The following is a 19947-nucleotide window of genomic DNA, read 5'->3' as shown; positions in this document are numbered from 1 at the left end:
CTTGCAGGTGTTCACAATAGATACAAAGGAATACAACAGAATCGATGGAAAAACTAAACACAAAGAAGGACAAACAATCAATATGCAAAAGAAGACAAACTGTTCAAAACAAATAAAGCAATTAATTAACTAATCAATCAGGTAATAATATCAAGAAAGCAAGTTGTAGAGTCCTTGAAAGTGAGTCCACAGGTTATGGAATCAGTGTTGAGATGAGTGAAGTTATCCATGCTTGTTTTGAGCCCGATGAGGTAATAGCTATTCCTGAACCTAGTGGTGTGGGACCCAAGGCTCCTGTACCTCCTTCCCAATGGCAGCAATGAGAAGAACATGTCAATGAAGTGGTTAAAATGGTTTATGGAATTCTTTCCTTTTAACAGTTGAGACATAAGAGAGAGCGAATAAACAACCTTTACGATGGATGCTGCTTTCTTCTTCTAGCGCTCCTTGTAGATGTGCTCAATGCTGGGGAGGGCTTCCCCTGTGAAGCACTATGGTGTATCCACTACCTTTTGTAGACTTTTTTTGTTCATGGGCATTGGTGTTTCAAAGAGCTCCATACTTCTGAGACTGCACAGAGAATCTCTGGCAGTGGGATTAGTGTGGAAATTTGCAGTGAATGCTTTGATACTTTTGAGCTTGAGTGATGGGAAACAAATTATGCCTGCCTTGTTGAGGGCCAAGTGGAAAAGTCTTTGTTTTAGTTTTTATCAAGCCCTCACTACTTTTTCAGTTACATAGATCATTGTTTTGCTGTTGTTTTGTGCTTTGTACACTGATACAGAACCGAACATTTTGTTACGTCTGGCACCACGCTGCCAAGAAAGTGTAGCAGTTAGCACAACACTATTACAGCTTGGGGCGTCGGAATTTGGAGTTCAATCGCGGCTTCCTCTGTAAGTAGTCTTTGTACGTCCTCCCCGTGGAATATGTGGGTTTTCCCTGGGTCCTCTGGTTTCCTCCCACAGTCCAAAGACATACTGGGTAGGTTAACTGGCCATTATAACTTGTCCCCTGATTAAGTTAGGGATAAATCAGGGTTGTCAGGGTGTAGTGTGGCTCAAAGGGCCAGAGGGGCCTATTTCACACCGCATTTCAAAATTTCGGGTTCCTAAACTGCGGACCCCTTAGTTAATGATGGGGTCCATGGCATAAAAATGTTGGGAACCCCTGCTCTAAATAAATAAACTTTCACCCTGCTATTACTTTCACATTGTCAATCTCTGACTCCTCTCTTCCTCAACTTCTCTTTCTCCATCTCAGCAGATAAGCTAACAACCAATATCCATAATAGCAACAGCAACCTTGGCAGTATCTCTTATCTTTCATCAAGTAAGAACTTAATTCCATTCTCTCAGTTTCTCTGACTCCATTGCACCTGTTCTGCTGACAATACTTTCTAAACAGCTGTCTCTTAGATGTCTTCTTTTTTTCTTAACTGCAGCTTTCCTCCACCATAGACTTTCAACCATATCTGTTCTATTCCCTGCACTCGTACTCTCACCCCCTCGTTTCCCATTCCATGCAAAATTAGAACCTCCTTTTTCCTGACTTTCTACTCCTCCATAGTTATTGCTACCTTGAATGTGATGCCACAAATTAGTTTTCCAATCACAGGCCACAGCAGAGGTAATTTTGTACTTTTTGTTACTATAGATGCTGCCTGACCTATAGTTATCTTTGTTTCAAATTTCCAGCAACTGCTGTATATTGTATCTCACAATTTCTTCAGGATTTTTTTTTCTTCTATGGTCCTTCTTTATACAGCTCCCTCAGACAGATTAGCTATCATGAATAAGCATTCAGCACACCACCCTAGACAATGTTGAACTGTGTGTCAACTATCTTGATGTTTATCTATCCTAGACCTTTTTTCTACATTCTATCCATTCTTTGCAAGTTTCAATTAGATTATTCTCTAAATTGTCCCACTTCTACAAAAGGTCATCAACCTTGAGCTTTTATTCTGTTTCTCCCTCCCTAGATGCTGCCTGAATACTATTTATATTCTTGGACACGAGGCATTGATTCAAAGAGATCTCCAGCACAGAAACAGGCTCTTTGGCTTACTGTGTCCATTCCAAGCTTTTTGCCCACCTCGGTACATTAATCCCATTTGCTCACATTATATCTGTATCCTTCTATAACTTCTTCATGTACCTGTCTAAATGTCTCTTAAACGTAGTGATTGTATTATCTGATTCCACCAGCTCCTCTGACAATGAGTTACAGATATCAACCATTCTCTGCAAAAACTTTACCCCTCAAATCACTTTTAAGATGCCTTGTCGTCATCTTTAATCTATATCCTCTTTTAGTTGCTAACTTTATCACAGGAGTTTATCAGTCTCTCAGGAGATTCCCTGCCCCCCCCCCCCGAGTACAGATGGTACAACTCTCATTACAGAGAAGGTTCAGATCCTGCAGAGACGGGCTGAACACTTTGAAGCCGTCCTCAAACGATGAGGTGATAAACAAGATTCCCCTGGTCGACATCAACAGCACCATGGATGACCCACCGTTAGTAGCCGAAGTCACAGAGGCTGTCAGCCAGCTATCCAGTGGCAAAGCCCCAGGGGCAGATGCCATACCTGCAGAGATCTACAAAGCCAGTAGTCCTGTACTTACAGAGAAGCTCTCTGAGTTGTTCCAGTGTTTTGGGAAGCAAGGATCCATTCCTCAGGAACTTAAAGATGCATCCATCATACACATCTGAAAGAGGAAGGGCAATCGACAAGTATGCAACAACCACCGAGGAATCTTGCTGCTCTCCATCGCAGGAAAAACCCTTGCAAGAGTTCTGCTAAATCGTCTGCTCACTCACCTGGAGCTGGGCCTGCTGCCAGAGTCACAGTGTGGCTTTCGCAAAGATCGTGGGACTATTGACATGATTTTTGCCACGCGCCAACTTCAGGAGAAGTGTCAGGAGCAGAATCGTGAACTCTACACAACTTTTGTTGACCTCACGAAAGCCTTCGACACTGTCTGCTGACAAGACCTGTGGAGGATCATGTCAAAGTTTGGCTGCCCCACCAAATTCATTCCGATGGTACGCCAGTTCCACGATGGCATGATGGCCAGAGCGCTGGATGGTGGCGAATCCTCTGAGGTGTTCCCAGTCAGCAATGGCGTCAAACATGGTTGTGTGCTTGCACCCACACTGTACAGCATGATGTTTACTGCTGTGCTGAATGATGCCTTCCAGGACAGTGATGCTGGAATCAGCCTCAAGTACAGAGTGGACGGGAAGCTCTTCAACCTGAGGAGACTTCAAGCTATTACCAAAGTGAAGGAGACTGTTCTGAGAGACTTCCTCTTTGCTGATGACTGTGCCCAGTATGCTGGCTCGCAGCCAGAGATGCAAGGCAATATGGACAAATTCTCCATGGCTTGTGACAACTTTGGACTCACCATCAACATCAAAAAGACAGAAGTCATGCACCAGCCTGCTACTCATGCACCGTACACAGAACCGAAAATCACAATCAAAGGACAGAAACTACAGGCAGCGGACCAGTTTACTTACCTTGGCAGCACCCTCTCCCGAGCAGTGACTATTGATATAGAAGTTAACTGCAGAATAGCAAAGGCAAGTTCTGCTTTCGGTAGACTGCGCTCCACTGTATGGGAATGTCGAGGAATCAGTCCAGCAACAAAACTGAAGGTCTACAGAGCCGTGGTTCTCACTACCCTCCTGTATGCCTGTGAAACGTGGATTATGTATCGAAGGCATGCAAGACAGCTCCACATGACTTGTCTTCGCAGAATATTAGGCATCAGATGGCAAGACAAAGTACCAGACACTGAAGTTCTCTCTGGAGCAAGTCCGCCATCAGTCCACACACTGGTGATGAGAGCACAGACCCGGTGGGCAGGTCATGTCATTCGCATGCCGGATGAGCGCATAGCCAAGCAGCTCCTTTTAGGGGAACTCTCTGCTGGAAGATGCTCGCATGGAGGGCAGAAGAAATGTTACAAAGACACACGAAAGGTCTTCCTGAAGTCATCTGACAGAGACACGACCTCTTGGGGAAACTCTGGCACAAAACCGCCCTACCTGGCGCGGCCTCATCCACAAGGGCTGTCAAGCTTGCAAAGCTAGGTGCATTACTGAAGCACAATGTAAGCGCGAGCTGTGCAAGTCCAGGGCCACCAGCACACCAACTGCAGTGCTGACACGTGTCTGCCCAACATGTGCCAGGACATTCCACGCCCGAATTGGTCTGACCAGTCATCTTCGGACATATCACATCCAGTCTCAAAGTGACTAATGGTGTCGAGGTCTTCATCGACGACAATGGACGAACCATATATTATCACAGGAAAATGTTTCTAACTATGTACCATATATCTGCCTCCTATTATTTCGCATTACTCCATCAGGTCCCTCCTCGGCCCTGCTTGCTCCAGGGAAAATAAACCCATCCTATCCAATCTCTTCCCATAACAAATGTTCTCTAATCCTGGTTAATCTCTTCTGCACCCTCTGCAATTAACTACATCACTCCTGGCTGCATGACCAAAACTGCGTATAATACTCCAAGTTCCACCTAACCAGTGTTTTGCAAAGTTGCAAGATAACATGGAGTCATAGAATACTACTGCACTGCAATTGGTCCTTTGGTCCATCTAGTGCAGGCCGACCTGATCTTCTGCCTAGTCCCATCTACCTGCACCCAGACTATACACCTCCCAGCCCTCCCATCCATGTATTGAATCCACATGTACCTCTCCTGCTAGCAACTTGTTCTACACTCGCATCACCTTCTGAGTGAAGAGGTTTCCCCTCAGGTTCCCCTTAAATATTTCACCCTTCACCCTAAACCAATGACCCCTGATTCTTGTCTCACGGTACTGATTTCTATATTCTGTACACTGACCAATGTAGATGAGCATGCTACATGCCTTCTTCACCACTCTATCTACCTGTGTTGCCACAGAAATGTGGACCTAGAATCCCTCGGGCCTCTGTTCATCAACAAATCTTAGCAGCTTCCCATTTACTGCATATGCTCTATTCCTACTTGACTTCCCAAAATCTATTGCCTCATACTTCCATCTGCCAACACTCTGCCCAGGTTTCCATTTGATCTACATCCTGCTGTGGCCCTATACAACCTTCATCCTATCCACATTACCATCAATCTTTGAGTGAGCAACAAACTTACAAACCATACCTCCTGCAATCGAATGTATTTCACAACAACAAAGGTCCCAGCACCAGATCCCTGTGAAACAGTTACTAAATACTGGTGGTCCTGATTGGAACTGCTGGTGAACTGTATGTCGGCAGGTAGAGATGTAATTTTGTCAATTTTTTGCAAACCAGACTTTCTGTCTAACTTGTTAACAGATGTTTAAGGTACTTATAGGTGCTTCTTTTAAATAATGTCAGTGCTAATTTATTTATTGTAATAAATATTATTGTGAATATTCTTAGAAATGAGATCATTAGTTTAGAGGCACTGGAAGTTATATTTTTACTATTTTGGATGTAATTAACAATACTAAATTCTACTGTCTGACTTTTTGTAAAAGCCAAGACTTTCTTCATTATAAGACCTTCATTATAAGGCCATTTGTCCCATTGAGTTTGCTTCTCCATTTCAGCATGGCTGATCCAATTTTCATCTTAACCCCAATTTCCTGCCTGCTGCCCATATCCCTTCAGCCCTGACCAATCAAGAATCTATCAACCTCTGCCTTAACTAGACATAAAGACTTGGCCTCCATAACTGCCTGTGGCAAAGAATTGCAGAGATTCCCCACTCTCTGGCTAAAGAAATTCCTTCTCATCTCCATTCTAAAAGGATGCCCCTCTATTCTATGGCTGTGTCCTCTGGTCTTAGACTCCCCCACCAATGCCTTTCACCATTTGATAGGTTTCAATGAAGTTACCCCTCATTCTTCTGAATTCTAGTGAATGCAGGCCCAGAGCTATCAAACGCTCTTCATATGAGAAGCCATTCAATCCTTGGATCATTTTTGTGAGCCTCTTTTAAACTCTCTTCAGTTTCAGCACATCCTTTCAAAGATAAGGGGCCCAAACTGCTCACAATACTCAAAGTGATGACTCACCTGTGCTTTATAAAGTTTCAACATTACATCCTTTCTTTTATATTCTTGTCCTCTTGAAATGAACACTAACGTCCCATTTGCCTTCCTCACTAAAAACTCAACCTGCAAATTAACCTTTAGGGAATCCTGAACAAGGACTCCCAAGTCCCTTTGCACCTCCGTTTTTTTGTATTTTCTCTAATTTTGTATTATGCTACAGATAAAGGTCAAAAGGCATGAATCATACCTCCTGCAGTTTCAGCAAATATGACATACTAAACCTTTAACTTTTTAGGAAATATAACAATAACTAAGTAGTTCACAACTAACAAAAAAAAATCAAAAAATTGTAATCCTCTAAGTCTAGCCATCCTGATAGAAGAGCTGGACTAGAGAGTTTAACTCTGTTCAAGGCCAATGTACTTATATTAAAAATGTTTCAATTTCTTTCAAAATTCATTAATATAAAAGCAGAACTAAATATCACGATAATTCAGTACGCCAGGAAACAATGTTCATTTGTGCTTCTTAATCAGCATGTGCTACCTAATTGTCCCTACTTGTATTACAGTTTCTGATATGCTACTCTTCTAATCTAAATAATTCATCATCAGACTTTGAATCTGAAACACTAATACTTTTCATTCCAAAGGCATTTTTAGCTAGCATTGCTACAAAACAGACACCTACTAACTACAGAAAATAAAGGCATTAACATGTCTAAAAGGCGGTGTGTGGAGTTAAAAATCAGTCAAACGATCAGATGCACAACACCATTTTCCAGGAGACAGAAGCAAACCATGGAAACTGGTAAAGTATTGCTTTCAAACTCATCTTAAAGTCTGAGTGGATGCTTGAAAATGCTTCAATGTAACTAAATGATTTGATATGTTTCTAATACTTCTTCCTTTCAATCTGCATCTGTGGTATCAACAACTTATCTCAAAATTAACTGGTAATTAAACATAACATTTTATGAGAAGAACTTAAAACATTTACTATTATCAGTGGTTAAGTGATATTAAAACTCATCATCAGTTCTCTTGATTTCTAGCAAGCTTTCACCCCTCTTATTAACAGACGATGAAAGGTTTAGAAGTAGTTACAAATGAGATTGTAACCTCTTACTGAACTTAACAATTGAACAAATTTTTAATTTTCTTAAACTAATCGTTCAAAATCATAAGCTACCTTTTGTCTGCACAGCTACTACAGTAAAAATTTATATCACTGCCTTTAACATGCTACAATGTCCAAAAGCACTCAACAGGAGTGTTCTCAGAGCCTATAAAAACTTAAAGATAAACACAAGTTCATTCCAGTTTTTTTTAAAGAGCAAGTACTGTAGAGGGAACAGACACAGAAAGTGAACAAGTCTGCAAAGGGAATCTAAGTGTTGGCAGTTGAGAGTGCAGCCATCAATGGTGAAGCAATCAAAAAAAAAGATAAATCGGAGAAGCTCAAAATCGTGTAAGTTTTCAGAGATACGGAATTGTGAGACCATGGGTAGATTTGAGTGCAAGCAAAGAAATGATGAGATCAAGATCAGAATCAGGTTTAATATCACTGGCATATGTCATGAAATTCGTTAATTTTATGGTGGCAGTACAATGAAATACATGTTAAATAAATAGAGGAAAAAACTGAATTACGGTAAGATGCTGCTTTACCAAGGTTTGCCAAATTGGTACAAATAGTTAGCTGGGTCTGAACGTCTTCAAGGTTATGGAAGGTGGAAAGGATGAAATAGTTGATTGGATTCATTAAGATTATAGCTAATAAGGGACCAGATGAAGGTTTCAGCAATAGATGCTCTGAGATGGGGGAAAAAGGACAGAGCAACATATTGTCGGCCATCTCTATTTTGCAAAAGTTATCAAAATTCCAATCAAAATGGTATGCTATCCTTCTAAAGCATTTGTTAAATTAAATAAATAAAGCTTCAAGAAAAGTATATCAATTATAACCTTAACTTTTATTATTTTATATCATCCAATGTAACATTTATTGAAGAAAGTTGCCTACATTCCTTTTACTTTTGGTAAAACAAACATTTTTTTTAATGTGGAAAATTAGAGTAAGAATGATCTCACCCTTGTAAAATGGCCTCTCAAGTTATGTTTTAATGAAAATTCAGCCAAAAATTTCCACCAGTAGTGAGCAGTGTCATTATACCTTCTAAACCTGTTTTTGCCATTTGTAAAAGTGGCAAAATACAGATAACTTGGAACTGAATTCTTAAAACTAACTTGTACACAAATTATGAGACCCAGGTGGCAATACCTACAATTTTGATCAAACTATCTTTTAAAAAAAAACTATTTGTTTTGTATCCATAAACAAGGTGATTAATCTCCTCCCGGGGAAGCATCATTAGAGCTTCTATCAAATTCCTTCAAAATGTACATGCTTCACTTTGCAGGATAATATTTTTCCTCCTGGGGTCATTTCTAGCTAGGTGAACTTGTTATAAAACTAATAATCTTTAATTAAACTTCTCAATATTTGACTAGGCATGGACTAGATGGGTTGAAGGGCTTGTTTCTGTGCAGTAGATTTCTATGACTATAGTGCTCTATCTTGAAATTAACTGCAGCTGGAAAATCAGTATTGAATTTAAATTTACTAGCCTGTAAAAGTTGGAATATACAGTGAAGTTAGTATGAAATTACAGAATATCATAAGACCATAAAACAAAGGAGCAAAATTAGGATATTCAGTCATTCAAACCTGCTCCATTGTTTTATCATGGATGATTTATTATCCTTCTCAATCCCATTCTCCTGTCTTCTTCCTGTAACCTTTGAGATCCGGACTGATCAAGAACCTCTCAAACTTTGTTTTAAGTATATCCAATAACTTGGCCTCCACAGCCATCTGTGGCAATGAATTTGACAGTTTCACCACCCTCTGGTAAAATAAATTACTCCACATTTCTGTTATAAAGGGAAATGTTTGTATTCTGATGTCCCTGGTCATATACTCCTCCACTATAAGAAACATCCTCTCTACGCCATTCTATCTAGGCCATTCAAGATTTGATAGGTTTCAATGAGATTTGCCCCTCATTCTTCTAAACTCCAGAGAGTACAGGCCCAGAAACATCAAACGCTCCTCATTTATTCCTGAAATTATTCTTATGGATCTCCTCTGGACCATCTTCAATGCTAGCATATCTTTTCTCAGATAAAAGTCCCAAAACTGCTTACAAAATTCCAGGTGTGGTCTGACTAATGTCTTAAAAAGCCTCAGCATTTCATCTTTACCTGCTTTATGAATTTTTCATATTCTAGCCCTGTCGAGAAGAATGCTAACATTGCATTTGCCTTCCTTACCACCAACTCAATCTGCAAGTTAATCTTTAGGGAATCCTGCACTAAGGCTCCCAAGTCTATTTGCACCTTTGATTTCAGAGTTTGTTTTCCATTTATAAAATAACCTATTCCTTCTACCAACGTTCATGACCATACATTTCCCTACACTCTATTCCATCTGCCACCTTTTTGCCCATTCTCCTAATCCGTCCAGGTCCATCGAAAGTCTCCCTGCTTCTTCAACACTACCTGACCCTCCACCTATCTTTGTATTGTCCGCAGAACTGGCCACAAGGCAATCAATTCCATCATCCAAATCATTTACATATAATGAGGAAAGAAGTGGTTCCAACACCAACTACTGTGGGACACCACTAGTCACTGGCAGCCGGTCAGAAAAGGCCCCCTTTATTCCCATTCTTGGCCTCCTGCCGGTGATGGTAATATGTTTCCTGTAATTCCATAGGCAGACAAACTTAAGTATTTTCTGTCAGCCATCACTGTGGAAGACACAAGCAGTATGTCTGTGGAAGACACTAGCACTTTGACAGAAGTTTGAGAGTGTTAAGGGGCAGAAGTGAGTATGATTGCTATCGCTAAGGAGAAAATGCTTGGGAAGTTGAAAGATCTGAAGGTACACAAGTCAGGTGGACCAGATGGACTACAGCTCAGGGTTCTGAAAGAGTTAATGCAAGAGATTGCGGAGGCAATAGTAATGTTCTTTCAAGAATCACTAGATTCTGGAACGGTTCCAGACGACTGGAAAATTGCAAATGTCACTCAAGAAAGGAGGGAGGCAGAAGAAAGGAAATTATAGGACAGTTAGCCTAACTTCAGAGGTTTGGAAGATGTTGGAGTCCATTCTTAAGGTTGAGGTTTCAGGGTACTTGGAGATACGTGATAAAATAGGCAAAAGACAGCATGATTTTCTTAAGAGGAAATCTTGCCTGACAAATTTGTTAGAATTCTTCAGGAAATAACAAGCAGGCTAGAGTCAGTGGATGGTGTTTACTTGGATTTACAGAAGGCCTTTGACAAGGTACCACACATGAGGCTGCTTAACAAGATAAGAACCCATGGTATTACCGGAACGATACCAGTACAAAAGGGACGGGTTGCACTTGAGTCCAAGAGGACCTAATATTCTTGCGGGCAGTTTACAAGAGCTATTGGGAGTGGTTTAAACTAATATGGCAGGGGAATGGGAAGTAGTATGATAGAGCTGAGGATGAGCCAGCTGGTTTACAAGGAGGTAAATGGTTTAACATGAATGTAAGGAAGGACAAGCCAATGGTTGAGTACCAATGCAGACAGAGCAAAGAGTTAGATTGTACCACAGAGGCAAAATTCAAAAGGAAGAAGATGCTGTATTAAATGTGCGTAGCATTCAGAATAAGGTGGACAAACTCGTGGCACAATTAGAGATCAGTTGGTATGATGTTGTGGGCATCACTGAGTTGTGACTGAAAGAAGGCCACAGTTGGGAGTTTAATATCAGAGCATATACTTTGTATCGAAAGGATAGGCAGGAAGGCGTAGGCAGTGGTGTGGCTCTGTTGGTAACAGAATTACATCTTTAGAAAGAGGTGACATCGGGTCAGAGAATGTTGAATCTTTGTGGGTGGAGTTAAGAAACTGCAAGGGTGAAAAAACATTCTAGGAATCATATAAAGGCCTCCAAATAGTAGCCAAGATGTGGGGTTGAGATTACAAAGGGGGCTGGATAAGGCATGTAGTAAGAGTAATGACACAATTGTAATGGGGGACTTCAATATGCAAGGGGATTGGGAAAGTCAGGTTCGTGTCGGATTGCAAGAGGGAATTTTTTGAATGCCTACGATGGCTTGCTAGAGCAGCTTAAGCTTGAGTCTACTTGGGGAAAGGCTATCTTAGATTGGGCGTTATTATCAGAGAACTTAATGTAAAGAAACCCTTAAGAGGCAGTGATCATAATATGATTGAATTCATACTGCAATTTGAGAGGGAGAAGCATAACTCGCATGTGTCAGTGTCACAGTGGAATAAAAGGAATTACAGAGGCATGAGAGAGGAGCTTGCCTAGGTGGATTGGAGGAGGATACTGGCAGGGTGACGGCAGAACAGAGATGGCTGAAGTTTCTGGGAATACATCACAAGGCGCAGGATAGATACGTCCCACTGAAGAAGTAGTTCTCAAATGGCAGGGGTAGGTAACTGTGGCTGACAAGAGAAATTAAAGACTGCAAAGAAAGGGCATACAAGGTAGCAAAAATGAGTGGGAAGTTAGATGATTGGGAAGCTTTTAAAATCCAACAAAAAGCAACTAAAAAAGCTTTAAGACAGGAAAAGATGAAATATGGGGGCAAACCAGCCAATAATATAAAGCAAACATGAGGAAATCTGCAGATGCTGGAATTTCAAGCAACACACATCAAAGTTGCTGGTGAACACATCGGGCCAGGCAGCATCTCTAGGAAGAGGTACACTCAATGTTTTGGGATGAGACCCTTCATCAGGACTAACTGAAAGAAGAGCTAGTTAGGGATTTTAATATAAAGCAGGATACTAAATGTTTTTCAGTTATATTATGAGAAAAAGCGAGGTGAGAGTTGATATTAGACCACTGAGGTAGTAATGGGGGACAAATGAATAGCAGATAAACTGAATGGGCACTTTGCATCAGTCTTCACTGTGGACGACACTAGCAGTGTGCCAGAGGTCTATGAGTCCGAGGGAGCAGGAGTGAATGCCATTGTTATTACAAAGGAAAACGTGCTAGGCAAACTCAAAGGTCTTAAGATGGATAAGGAACCCAGAGTCCTGAGAGAGGTTGCTGAAGATAACGGATGCATTGGTCATGATCTTTCAAGAATCACTTGATTCTGACATGGTCCCAGAGGAGTGGAAGACTGCAAATGTCACTCCAGTTTTAAGAAGGGAGGAAGGCAAAAGAAAGGAAATTATATACCAATTAGCCTAATCTCAGAGTTTGGGAAATTGTTGGAGACTATTATTAAGGATGAAGTTTTGTGGTACTTGGAGACTATTGATAAAATAAGTCAAAATCAGCATGGTTTCAGTAAAGGGAAATCTTGCCTGACAAATCTGTTAGAGTTCTTCGAGGAAGTAACAAGCAGAGTGGACAAAGGAGAGGCAGTGGATGTCATTCACTTGGATTTTCAGAAGGCATTTGATAAGGAGATGCACATGAAGCTGCTTAACAAGATAAAATCCTATGGTGTTATAGGAAAGATATTGGCATGGATAGAGGAATGGCTAATTGGCAGGATACAGCGAGTGGGAATAAAGGGGGCCTTTTTTGGTTGGCTGCCAGTGACCAGTGGTGTTCCTCAGGGGTCAGTATTGGGACCGCTGCTTTTCACATTGTTTGTCACTGATTTGGATTATGGAATTGATGACGTTATGGCAAAGTTTGCAGATGATACGAAGATAGGTGGGGAGGTAGTTAGTGCTGAGGAAGTGATTGCAGCAGGACTTAGACAAATTGGAAGAATGGGCAAAAACGTGGCAGATGGAGTACAGTTTTGGGAAATGTATGATAATAGGAACAATTGTGAGGACTATTATCTAAATGGGGAGAAGGTTCAAACATCAGAGGTGCAGAGGGACTTAGGAGTCCTTGTGCAAGATTCCCAGAAGTTAACTTACATGTTGAGTCTGTGGTGAAGAAGGCAAATGCAATGTTGGCATTTATTTCAAGGGGAATAGAATATAAAAGCAAGGAGATAATGCTGGACCCTTATAAAGCACTAGTTAGGCTGCACTTGAAGTATTGTCAACAGCTTTTGGCCCCATATCTCAGAACGGATGTGTTGTTATTGGAGAGAGTGCTGAGGAGGTTCGCAAGGATGATTCCATGAATGAAGGGGGTTAACATATGAGGAGTGTTTGACAGCCTTGGGCCTGCACTCACTGGAATTTAGAAGAATGCGTGGGGATCTCATTGAAACTTACAGTATGTTGAAAGGGCTAGATAGGGTGTATGATGAGAAGATAGAAACATGGAAACATAGAAAATAGGTGTAGAAGTAGGCCATTCGGCCCTTCGAGCCTGCACCGCCATTTATTATGATCATGGCTGATCATCCAACTCAGAACCCTGCACCAGCCTTCCCTCCATACCCCCTGATCCCCGTAGCCACAAGGGCCATATCTAACTCCCTCTTAAATATAGCCAATGAACTGGCCTCAACTGTTTCCTGTGGCAGAGAATTCCACAGATTCACCACTCTCTGTGTGAAGAAGTTTTTCCTAATCTCGGTCCTAAAAGGCTTCCCCTCTATCCTCAAACTGTGACCCCTCGTTCTGGACTTCCCCAACATCGGAAACAATCTTCCTGCATCTAGCCTGTCCAATCCCTTTAGGATTTTATACATTTCAATCAGATCCCCCCTCAATCTTCTAAATTCCAACGAGTACAAGCCCAGTTCATCCAGTCTTTCTTCATATGAAAGTCCTGCCAACCCAGGAATCAATCTGGTGAACCTTCTTTGTACTCCCTCTATGGCAAAGATGTCTTTCCTCAGATTAGGGGACCAAAACTGCACACAATACTCCAGGTGTGGTCTCACCAAGGCCTTGTACAACTGCAATAGTACCTCCCTGCTCCTGCACTCGAATCCTCCCGCTATAAATGCTAGCATACCATTTGCCTTTTTCACCGCCTGCTGTACCTGCATGCCCACTTTCAATGACTGGTGTATAATGACACCCAGGTCTCGTTGCACCTCCCCTTTTCCTAATCGGCCACCATTCAGATAATAATCTGTTTTCCTATTTTTGCCACCAAAGTGGATAACTTCACATTTATCCACATTAAATTGCATCTGCCATGAATTTGCCCACTCACCCAACCTATCCAAGTCACCCTGCATCCTCTTAGCATCCTCCTCACAGCTAACACTGCCGCCCAGCTTCGTGTCATCCACAAACTTGGAGATGCTGCATTTAATTCCCTCATCCAAGTCATTAATATATATTGTAAACAACTGGGGTCCCAGCACTGAGCCTTGTGGTACCCCACTAGTCACTGCCTGCCATTCTGAAAAGGTCCCGTTTATTCCCACTCTTTGCTTCCTGTCTGCTAACCAATTCTCTATCCACATCAATACCTTACCCCCAATACCATGTGCTTTAAGTTTGCACACTAATCTCCTGTGTGGGACCTTGTCAAAAGCCTTTTGAAAATCCAAATATACCACATCCACTGGTTCTCCCCTATCCACTCTACTAGTTACATCCTCAAAAAATTTTGAGATTCGTCAGACATGATTTTCCTTTCACAAATCCATGCTGACTTTGTCCGATGATTTCACCGCTTTCCAAATATGCTGTTATCACATCTTTGATAACTGACTCCAGCAGTTTCCCCACCATCAACGTTAGGCTAACCGGTCTATAATTCCCCGGTTTCTCTCTCCCTTTTTTAAAAAGTGGGGTTACATTAGCCACCCTCCAATCCTCAGGAACTAGTCCAGAATCTAACGAGTTTTGAAAAATTATCACTAATGCATCCACTATTTCTTGGGCTACTTCCTTAAGCACTCTGGGATGCAGACCATCTGGTCCTGGGGATTTATCTGCCTTTAATCCCTTCAATTTACCCAACACCACTTCCCTACTAACATGCATTTCCCTCAGTTCCTCCATCTCACTGGACCCTCTGTCCCCTACTATTTCTGGAAGATTATTTATGTCCTTAGTGAAGACAGAACCAAAGTAATTATTCAATTGGTCTGCCATGTCCTTGCTCCCCATAATCAATTCACCTGTTTCTGTCTGTAGGGGACCTTCATTTGTCTTTACCAGTCTTTTCCTTTTTACATATCTATAAAAGCTTTTACAGTCAGTTTTTATGTTCCCTGCCAGTTTTCTCTCATAATCTGTTTTCCCCTTCCTAATTAAGCCCTTTGCCCCCCTCTGCTGAACTCTGAATTTCTCCCAGTCCTCAGGTGAGGCACTTTTTCTGGCTAATTTGTATGCTTCTTCTTTGGAATTGATACCCTCCCTAATTTCTCTTGTCAGCCACGGGTGCACTACCTTCCTTGATTTATTCTTTTGCCAAACTGGGATGAACAATTGTTGTAGTTCATCCATGCAATCCTTAAATGCTTGCCATTGCATATCCACTGTCAATCCTTTAAGTGTCATTTGCCAGTCTATCTTAGCTAATTCACGTCTCATACCTTCAAAGTTACCCCTCTTTAAGTTCAGAACCTTTCTGAATTAACTATGTCACTCTGCATCTTAATGAAGAATTCCACCATATTATGGTCACTCTTACCCAAGGGGCCTCACGACAAGATTGCTAATTAACCCTTCCTCATTGCTCAAAACCCAGTCCAGAATAGCCTGCTCTCTAGTTGGTTCCTCACTCAGATGTTTCCTATGATGGGGGTTTCCAGAACTAGAGGGCACAGCCTCAAAACTGAGCGGCAATCTTTTACAACAGAGGTAAGGAAGATGTTTTTTAGTCAGACAGTAGTGAATCTATGGAGTGCTCTGCCACGGACTGTAGTGGAAGCCAAGTCTGTGGGTATACTTATGGCGGAAGTTGATTATTTCCTGATCGGACAGGGCATCAAAGGATATGGTGAGAAGGCAGGTGTACGGGGTTGACTGGGATCCGGGAGCAGCCATGATGGAATGGTGGAGAAGACTCAATGGGCTGAATGGCCTAATTCTGCTTCTATGTCTAATGGTCTTATGATATCGGTGCCCCTTGGAGTTCAGGTGTCATTCATCCTTTTTGTGCGGTACAAAAATATCATGCAGGTATATCAGTATAATTTGATTAAGTTTGCTTACACTCTATTTATGCACATGATACCATTTTCTCTAAATGTATAACTCATTCTTCAGACTCAGATTAATGCTTGTTCTTTGTCTACCTCCTACTGTGAATGATAAATCTTTTATCTGTCACATCCACGCCCTCTGGTTTTGTCTTTCAGGATTATTCAATCACTCTGAACTTTGAAAGGCTTCCTAAAGATCTATCCTGCCTCTGCGATTCATCTCTCCACCTACATTACTTAACTTCTTCCATCTATCTGAAATATTCTGTTATGCTGGACCTGCTGTGCCAACTCAAGTTCTTGTTAACATCCTCCTGTTTGAACATTCTTCATAGTATTTTATATAATATACAAAAGTTATAATTATCATTGTTTATAATCCCCTGTTTGAAATCAATCCATACTATCATTGTACTGGAAAGGATAAAAACACACATCTTAAAAGAGCAATGTAAAAAAAAAAGAAAAATGCTGTCTAAACAAAGTCTTGATTTTTAATGATATGATTTGAAATAGCTGATCATCAGAGATTCATTTTATAAAATAAATTGCATTATTAAAGAAAAATAACATTATCACTTATAAAAGAGCTGTGTACATACATCTACTGATGCCTCTGGACACATCTTCAGTGATGTTCCTGGAATCATCGAGTGTTTCGGGTCTTTCAACATCATACACCCTCCTCCAGGTGACCCAGATGGGGCTGATCAGACCCCAGCTTGAGTCCAGATGACCAGCTACTTATGACTCCATGGCTTCCCTCTTTTGAGCCACAGCCATCTTGAGACCCTCTCTGCCACATCGGTGGTACTGCAGATGGCTCTCCTCTTCCTCTCTCCCTTGATGCCCAAATGGCTGAAGGCTCTGGCTAAAGAACGGGCAGCAGCACCACTTGCTTAGTAGACTCACACAAGGACAATGTCTGGTTGCAGGGTGGTTGCTGAGATATGGTTGGGGAACTTCAGCTGCTGTTCACGGTCCACCAACAGCTGCCAGTCCCTTGCAGAGGTCAGAATGCCTGAAGATGTTCTTTTGGCAGGTATTGGCTGCTCCCCAGCTCTGACAAAGGGAATGGTCCGCTTGGAGGGTCAGGACCGCTTTGCCCACTCAACTCCTGTGCTGTTGGCTTCAGCAATGGTCTTCAGGACCTGATCATGTCTCCATCCCTCACCAAGTGCCCTTGTGCAGCCGCTGAGGATATGCTCCAGGGTTCCTTGCTTGGAGCACAGTGGGCATGCAGATGAATCTGCCTTGTCCCATGTGTGCAGGTTTGATGGGCTTCCATCATACAATGCCTGGGTGAGAAATTGGATGCAGTATGGTTCGGCTTCCCAAAGATCAGCCCAGGTCCCTTTCCTCTCAACTGCATTCTGCCATCTTGTCCAAGCTCCCTGTTGCTTCATTCCCACTGCCTTGCAGTACATTTTAATATATCCTACCCATATCACAAGTTTTGGATATTCATGATTTGATATGATAATTTAATTTTGGAAAGCAAAATTTGCCAGCATTAATTACCCAACCCCAGAAATGTATAAATACCTGGGGTTTAATCTCATAATGTCAATGTAGAAATCCTTCATACAAACATGATCATTCTACTGAAATCATCCAAAATGATCCTGTTCTCTTAATTCACCCCTACATTTGTCTCTTTTGCACTGCCTGATTCTTCCGCTTTGCATTTTGTTGTGCTAAGCTCTCATTACCAATTGAGCCAGGCACCAATGGCACACACATTAAAGAGTGAAATGGCTTGAAAACTCCTCTGATGGTACAGTATTTGACATTGCATCTTTTCATGTTAGCAATTTCCATTAAGGTAAATTGACTATAAAAGATTTGAGCCATAGAGTTATGTAGAACCAAAAAAGGTCATTTGCCATACCATATCTGTGCCAGCCATTAAATACCTTCTGTCCTAATCCTGGCCAGTAGTCTATTTTGCCATGGCAATGCAAGTGCTCATCTCAATACATTAAATATTGTAGGAATATCTGCTAACACTACCTCCTTACAAAGTGCTTTCTAGATTCAGCTTGATGAAAAACTGTTGCTCAAATCAATCTAAAACTCCTAATCCTTACATTAAACCTATGTCCTCGGGCTATAATCCTTTCTACTTAGGGAGGAAGTTTTTCACCAAATGCCCTATGTCCCTCATGATTTTGACACCCGAGGTTCCCTCCTTACCTGCTCTGCTCAAAGAAACATAACCTCCCTTTAGCTGAAGGCTCACTCCCAGGGAACGCCACCTCTGCACTCTCCCCAGTACAATCACATCCTACTTGCAGTGCGGCGACCAGGAGTGTACTACATTCCAGCCGTGGTCTGACCAATGTTTTATATAGCTATACAGTAACCTCTTTGCTCTTTTATTATATGCCTTGGCTATTAAAGGTAGATATCCCGTGTGCCACCTCATCTGGACTGGCTTTGCTTGCTGCCACCTTCCTTCTCGTTTATCCGGAGTAAGATTGTCATCGCCTTTCTCAAACCAGCTGCCAGGGGGCCTGTGGTGCAGCTGTGGAAGTTGCGGGATCCCTGACATGCGCAGTGCGGGAGGCGGCGGTGGTGGTGGCTGGCGCTGCTAACGTGTCACTGATTGAGCTCTGCTCTGCTTCTCTGTCGGCAGCCATGGAAGACGAGGAGCGGCAGAAGAAGCTGGAAGCGGGGAAAGCCAAGGTAAGAGCCCCCGCTGCCCGGGAGGGCACAGTGAAGACAGGAGGAGAGACAGCATTAAGGCGTACAGCCAGTCGGGCGCTCGCTTGTTGCTGCCTGTTTGAAGTAGCCAGCCCAGCGGTCTATCCCCCAGGTACAGCTCAGGGACGCACTGCACTGTCCCCGAGCTTTGTCATCAGCTCTGCAGGCTTTAGTAAGCTGCAAGCGACTCGTAGGCCTCTAATACTGCTGTGTTTTTTAGTGTGTGTGTGTAAGTGGGATGACAAGTGGTTGCAGATCAAGATTTGGGCCTTTGTTCTATCTCGGTGTGGAAGTCAACGCGTTAAACAGAATGGATATAAAGACATCTGGTAGAGGACGAAACTGTTTAGTGAGCATTAAACAGGCAATGTATAGTAATCAGGGCTTTTGTTTAATTGCACCCTCTTTGAAACAAAGATTGCTTTGTTATCCGCATTGCACTGCGAGTGACAGCTAGTGTCCTACATCCTAACGTCTGGAAGTACATACAAGATAACGCATCTTGTGTGGGTTGAAGGCAGAGCTACTTCAGTGTAACAAGGTTGCGGAGTTCTAAAAAACGTCTGAGTGTGCAGTTTGTTACATGCTTGCAGATTTAGAGTTTCATGATGCTAATTAAGATAGTCTCGCTCAAGTAAGTAGCATTTTAGCTACAATGCCTGCAAAGTAGTTGGTCATCTGGTGTAGTTATTAGCATCCTTTTTCACGCTGTGCGATTCATCTATGAATAGCGAGAGCTTCATCTTAAGTACTTCATATCATCGATTGTAGTTTTGTATGCAACATGCATCACGGCAAAACTTAATTACCCGGGTATATTAAGTTTGTGAGAATTAGGTTTGTGGCAACATCATATTTGTAAGGATAGATTAACGCTGTTTTGTATAGTATTTTGCATTTACTGGCTGTTCTACGTAACTTCAAAGCTAAAGAATTGTTTGTAAAATGCAACTATTGTTATGAAAGCAACATTCTACATCTTCTTGACTGATTGTCAGGTTGAAGAGTGTTTTTCTGTGTGGTGAAAAGATAACTTGAAAACTGTGGTCCCTGGAGAGGAAAAATCATAATTT

At 41.9% G+C, this 19947-nt stretch overlaps 1 protein-coding gene across 4 annotated transcripts in view; it reads left to right on the top strand.

Moving 5' to 3' along the window:
- Positions 1-18736: 18736 nt before the first annotated feature.
- akap9 (A kinase (PRKA) anchor protein 9) overlaps positions 18737-19947 on the top strand; it is a 209777-nt gene continuing 208566 nt past the window's right edge. For all 4 annotated transcript variants that reach the window (XM_063044116.1, XM_063044117.1, XM_063044115.1 and 1 more), the window contains exon 1: positions 18737-18856. In XM_063044116.1, coding sequence (XP_062900186.1) covers positions 18809-18856 — 48 coding nt within the window. In that variant the 5' untranslated portion in view covers positions 18737-18808. The remainder of the gene's footprint in view (positions 18857-19947) is intronic.

Source organism: Mobula hypostoma, chromosome 3, assembly GCF_963921235.1.
Source record: "Mobula hypostoma chromosome 3, sMobHyp1.1, whole genome shotgun sequence".
In the NCBI taxonomy this organism is placed as follows: Eukaryota; Metazoa; Chordata; class Chondrichthyes; order Myliobatiformes; family Myliobatidae; genus Mobula; species Mobula hypostoma.
The sequence above is the reverse complement of the archived record's forward strand: the minus strand, read 5'-3'. Positions and strand labels throughout refer to the sequence as shown.